At 41.9% G+C, this 6,340-nt stretch overlaps 1 protein-coding gene across 1 annotated transcript; it reads left to right on the forward strand.

The window, feature by feature from the left end:
• Positions 1 to 399: 399 nt before the first annotated feature.
• f2rl1.1 (coagulation factor II (thrombin) receptor-like 1, tandem duplicate 1) lies at positions 400 to 2,178 on the forward strand (the record flags this gene model as incomplete). Its single annotated transcript, XM_031840624.1, has 1 exon — positions 400 to 2,178. A coding segment is annotated over one exon (1,125 nt), but the record flags the coding sequence as incomplete, so codon positions are not given.
• Positions 2,179 to 6,340: the final 4,162 nt, after the last annotated feature.

The raw sequence follows: 6,340 nt of genomic DNA on the forward strand, positions 1-6,340 counted from the left end.
CTTTATGTGTTGGTAAAATCCTCCTCCAGCTAAATAAACTCTTTAAAAAGCCTCTTGGATCAGCTGGAAAATGCATCGTCACAAAGCTGAAAACAGGCTGTTTGTTCTTTTTAGAGATACGTGGTTCTCACAGGACAGAGACGCTACAAACATATGATGTTCTTATAGAATATGATGCATTGATGTAGATTAAACTAATAACAGGATATAAAGGAGTTAACATGCAACATGCACATTAATGCAGCAGTAATATTAATCCAGAAACAACAGATATGACAGTAAAACACTGAAAGAGAACATTTTACTGCAATATACTTTTCATACTTGGAGGTTTTGAATGCAGGACTTTTACTTGTAGTGGAGTATTTTCACAGTGTGGTATTGGAGGTACATTTATAGTACCTTCCTGCATGTACTGTCAACCTGTTGCACTTCTGCTTTTTACATGTTTTTGTTTCATATTTTGAACAACAAGCGGGCATAACCGGTTCAGAGACCGCCTCTGGGGTGAAGGTGAGCTCCGTAGGCGAACAAGTCCTGAGCAGCCACCTCACAACCGTCTTCCTCCCGATCGTCTACATCATCGTGTTCGTGGTGGGGCTGCCCACCAACGCCATCGCCATCTGGGTGTTCGTCTTCAGGACCAAGAAGAAGCACCCGTCCTCCATCTACATGGCCAACCTGGCCCTGGCCGACCTGCTCTTCGTCATCTGGGTCCCCCTGAAGATTGCGTATCACTTCAACGGCAACAACTGGACCTACGGGCACGGACTGTGCAAAGTGCTGGTGGTGTTTTTCTACGGCAACATGTATTGCTCCATCACCTTCATCGCCTGCATAAGCGTCCAGCGCTACAGGGCCGTGGTCAATCCGCTCTCGCGGCCCCGGAGGGCCAACGCCGTGGCCGTCGGCGTCTCCATCACCGTGTGGGCGGTGGTCTGGCTTCTCACCGTCCCCCTCTACCTGTACGACCAAGAGGTCCGCGTGACGAACCTGAACATCAGCACCTGCCACGACGTCACCAAGCCCAGTCAGAAGGAAATGGCGGCGGGCTACTTCCTGACGATGGGGACTCTGGGGTTCATCGCTCCCACCTTCGTGTGCATCATCTCCTACGTGCTCATGCTCAAGGCTCTCCGCAACAACATGGCGGACCCCGCCATCGCCAAGAAGCGGCGAAAGGCCATGGTCTTCATTGTCACCGTGCTGGTGATGTTTCTGGTGTGCTTCACCCCGAGCAACATCATGCTGCTGGTGCACTACACCCTCCTGTTGGGCGAGGCGCACAACAACCTGTACGGCTTCTACATCTCCACGCTGTGCCTGGCAAGTCTCAACAGCTGCCTGGACCCGTTCATCTACTACTTCATCTCGGAGGACTTCAGGAATCACGTGAAGAACACGTTCCTCTGCAGGAGCGAGAAGACAGTGGAGAGGATGAGGGTCTTCAGAGCCCTCAAGTACTCCAAGAAGAACAAAACATACACGTCTGATTCGGGGAACACGCGGAGCACCGAAAGCTGACTCGTCATCTTTAAAAATTCCTCGGTTATGGATTTCTTTACTGTGACTTTGTCTGTTTCTGTGAGGAAACTGACATGTCATCTGTTTTAAAGGCCTCCTAGAAGCTTGGAGCAGGCTAAGTTACTGTTATTTTATTTTGTAAATGGGATTTTATTTTTTGTATCTTTTGATAATACAACTGATGTTTAACGCTTGTTGCGGTCGTCTGCAGTTTTATTTGATTTCTATGGGACATCATATATTTTTATATGAACTTTTAGCTGTCATTTCTATTGTTTTGACGTGCTAAAAGGTTTTAGCATGTTGTGTGATACATGATGCAAGCTTGACATGTTTTATACCTTGTGGATGCATTGTTTTTTTTTTTGTTTTTTTTAAGTAATCACTTGAAAGTCAATAAATGTAAATGTACAACCTGCAGGCCTGGAAAAGTCTCAGAATGTCTTAGAAGGTGTAAAGAAGTCTTACATTTGATTTACAAATGTCATATATGTTTCTCTTGAGTGCTGAAGGGAGTTATGTTAGTTCATCAATGTTTTATTTGTTTTTATCTGATTGCAGGCTGTCAGGAGATGATTTGCATCTATAAACTAAAAGGTGTTTTTTGCTGCAAGAGGCTGTTCAATACGTGTTCGTACCGTCAGACCTGCAGCAAACACTGTCACTGCTGCAGTAGCTACAACTTATTTGGCACTATTGTGTTTTTGTTTTTTGTTTTTTTTAATCCAAAGATGTTTAGTTTACAACATAATGAGAACCTGACACCAGAGAATATTTGTCTTTTTTTCACCATTTTTGCTTAAAAACACAAACGCAACTTATTTTTTCTGTCTCTCATCTCATTGATTTATGGTTGCAACTACTTTAAAAAATACTTTCATTATCAAGTAAGCTGCTGACAATGTTCTCAATGGGTTGTTTGGTCAATAACCCAGCATCATCACATGACTTCTAACATGTCACACAAACAGCCAGCAAACGATCCCCCTTCCTCCTTTTCCTCTTCATCACAACCTCAGCACACTGATGCACATGACAGCTCCCCCTACAGGTCCTTCTTGGTAGTAAATACCAAATCAACTAGTTCATCCTGTACTATTGCATCCCATTCACCTCTCATGAACTGGCCAGAGAAACACATTCCTGTAACCATCATCACTTCTCATCACAGACGCGCTGCAGCACGCTCTCTGTCAAACCCCTCTGGTGCTAACCACAACAATTCAATTATGCAACCTCTGCCACCTCCTGCTCCTGACTGTCAGCCTGTTGGTTTTGGCCTTTTAAACATCAGATCCCTAAATAATAAGTCGTTTTTAGCTCAGGATTTTATTACTTTTAATAAATTAGACTTTTTTTTTTATCATGACAGAGACATGGATGTCTCAGGGAGACTAGTTCTCTAATTGAAGCACCCCCGCACCCCCGCACCCCCCCAGATTTTACACATCTCCACCAACTCCTTGCTGTCACCTACAAAAAAGTTTGTAATTGTACTCCCATTTTACGAGTCTGTTTTACTTCATTTGAACATGTTGGTTTTATAGTGAACTGTAAGAATCAGTGATCATTTTAATAATCTACAGACCTCCAAGGCCTAACAGTGTTTTTGGCCAAGAATATGGTGAGCTACTATCCCATTTTACATCAAAGTATGATAAAATTCTTATTTTAGGTGATTTTAACATACATGCTGCCCTTTACAGACTTTTGTCACTGATTTTATGGATACTCTGGATTATTTTTACCTCACTCAGGCTATACAGGAGCTCACTCACTCAAAGGGTCACACCCTCGACCTGGTTATTTACGGTCTCAGCCCTGATAGCTTTGACACAAAGGATATCTGTGTGTCTGATCACAAAGCCGTTTTAGTCAATGTGGCTTTATTCCATCCTCAACCATTAATTCACACTTCACCTGTCCTCCGCCGGGTTTTTAACTCTGTCTGCGAGCAATTCTCTGCACAGAACATAGAAAATGACTGTCTTGGACATGGTCATTTGTGGCTCTTGGGCAATCACCTGTATGTGTATGTCAATTATCTGCATTGTTTGAAGAAAGCACAACTGGGATCAAGGACTTGTCCAAGAAGTTGTCTGAGAAGTAGCCATCATCTCTGTTTGTCAAATAGCTCCATCCAAAACTGGACACACTCACTTCTCAAGATCAACCACCATCGCTCAATCCGCTGGTTTCCAGTGCTTGGACCAAAGGTCACGCTGTCTGTCTCAGCTTGGTTCCCAGAGAAAATGCAAAAGCCGCTGTATTTCAGCCATGTGTCCATTTTATGTTCTTAAATCAAGTCTGAGTCTGGCAGGGCATCCACCAGCATTGATCACAGCATCCATACAGTAGCCAGCAATGACCTTCGGGTCATTGTTTGTTTTGAAAGCTTCAAGCCATTTCATCTTTCTGGAAAAGCCATCAATGCATCCACTGATTGCAATTCCAAATGGCTTAAGCTTGTCGTAGCCATCAATGTGCCAGAGATAGTTTAGACCACAGCTGTGGTAAACACGCCTTCTCAGTCTGCTTCTTGACCTCAGATCAACACCTTCACCATCCAATAACTGCAGCAACAGTCAAACTGTTTCTCTGTCAGTCACAATTCCGTGTAACCAACACTTTTGGTGCATCCATCTGTCAGCATGACACTGACCAGATGTTTCCAGTTGCTGCTCAATGAAGGTCGCCACCTCAGCCACATCGGTTTTATTCTTTATACTCCAGAGCTGCTTCTTGCTTAGAATCCTTTCAAAGGTGCGTTTGCTCAGTACAATCCATGTCAAACATCAAGCTATTGAAGTATTTCATCTGTTGTAAAGCCACGTTTAAAGTAGTCTTCAATGTACTCACAATACATTTCTGTCAAATGTTGGGTAATCTATGAAGAGCTGCTTCTATTTGTTTTTTTGCTGGTGGAAATTGCCTTCCATAGTTATCATATCATTGTGATGTGTTTTAAAGATGAACAGGTCTGTTTCATGCTGCTCTCTGCTGGTTGGAAGTGTGAAGTACTTTTATACACAGTAAGGCTGTAGTTTTACTGTGTTTTCTCCTCCAGCAGGAAGCGCTACGATACCGATAATGAAAGGAAACCTGAGGGACTCAGAGCTCCACCTCCTGTTTCACTGAGTTCATATCGGTCTGAGCAGAGAGTCATGTGAGAGTGTAAAGGAGCTACTGACTGAACAAATACTTTTTTAATCTTTCAATGTAAAACAACTGGCTGTCCTGTAGATTACTTCTCTTCATCCACATGATTCATTTGTCAGTTATCTTCTTGATTAACTGATTAATCGTCGTGAAAAACTGCCCATCACATGTTCCTGAGAGTCTGTCTTTAAATGTCTTCTTCTGTCCGACCAACTGTCCAAAACCAAAAAGATGTTCAATTAAAAGAAACAAGAATAATATGAAGAATATATTTTTCATGCACAGCCCATCTAACTTATGAACACGAAATATTTCATTATTTGGAGGAATAATGATTTCTGGTCTTTTCTGTATTTTGTCACCTTCAATAAATGTGAAAGTTTGTAGCAAAGAATTCCAACTTCAGCTCTTTTCTACATTTTGAGTTTTAATTAAGTCAAAACAACAACAACAACAACAACAAAAAGGTTGCTTTTGGTATTATTATTTTTACACACATTTGAATCCTTTATTTTGGAATAATATGTAACAAAGGGTGACTTGAACCAGCTTAGACAAACAGAAACATTGAAGAAAGACTCAAATATTGCACTTAATATAGTATAATAATCATATAACATGGACCACACACCTGTGTGCATATGTTCACGTACAGCAGCTTCTGTTCTGCTTTCTTCAAAAGGTCACAAGTGGTGGAAAACAGAAGTAGGTCAAACTATGGCTTTAATTATATCTTTAGGAAATGACCTTCTCATCAGTTTGATGCTGGTGTTTCAAACAATAGAATCAGACGTTGAAGTATTATTCAGGTCTTTAGCGTAAGTAAAAGAAGCAACACTACAGTGTACATCATAATGTATTTGTTGATTTTTATTGGTAAGTAACTACAGATGACGAAATAAATGAAGCTTGTAGAGTAAGAAGTAGAATGTAGCATAAAATGAAAATACTCCAGTAAAGTACACGTAGCTCAAAAGTACAGTAAATGTATTTAAATACACTCCACTACTGTCTCAAATGAAAGATTGGAGTAAATTTTTTCAAAGGACACTTAAATTAGAAATAAAATGAAAATTGGCAAAATAATAAAACAGTCGTTTAAATCAAACACCAGAAGTTGTTTACTGGTAAACAGATGTCATCTGAGAACCAATCATAGATGTTTACCGGTGAACTCACCTGACTGGAAGACAATGTCATACTGCCAAAATCAACCCTGAGGCGTGTCTCGGTTGGCTGCGCGTGACCAGGTGACCCAGGTGTCAAACTCCTCCGCTGTGTGAAGACCGGGATGGCAGTTAAAAGCAGCCACACCCGCGGACACTGCTGCTCTTTACCTGTGAACGGTCATGGCCTCGAGATCGCGATGGTTTCAGCTGTTCCTCCTGCTGGGGTTCCTGCAGACCTGCGTGTTAGAGAAAGGTAAGAAGGAAAGCTCCCGCAGGTTGTTTACACCTGTGGTGTGTTTAAGGTCTTACAACTTTAAACTCGGGATCCAAACGTGTTTTCTGAGCTGCAAGCGTCGAACATACAAAGGCCATGTTGGTTTGATGTGTCGGCCTCCAGTGATTAGTCAGAAGTAGTTTTATCTCAGTTACTGAGTTATGAAGTATTATTTATATGTGAAGTGGGTCGTTGTGATGCTCAAAGGACTGAT

Source organism: Anarrhichthys ocellatus, unplaced genomic scaffold (genome assembly GCF_004355925.1).
Source record: "Anarrhichthys ocellatus isolate YVR2014 unplaced genomic scaffold, GSC_Weel_1.0 scaffold3037, whole genome shotgun sequence".
In the NCBI taxonomy this organism is placed as follows: Eukaryota; Metazoa; Chordata; class Actinopteri; order Perciformes; family Anarhichadidae; genus Anarrhichthys; species Anarrhichthys ocellatus.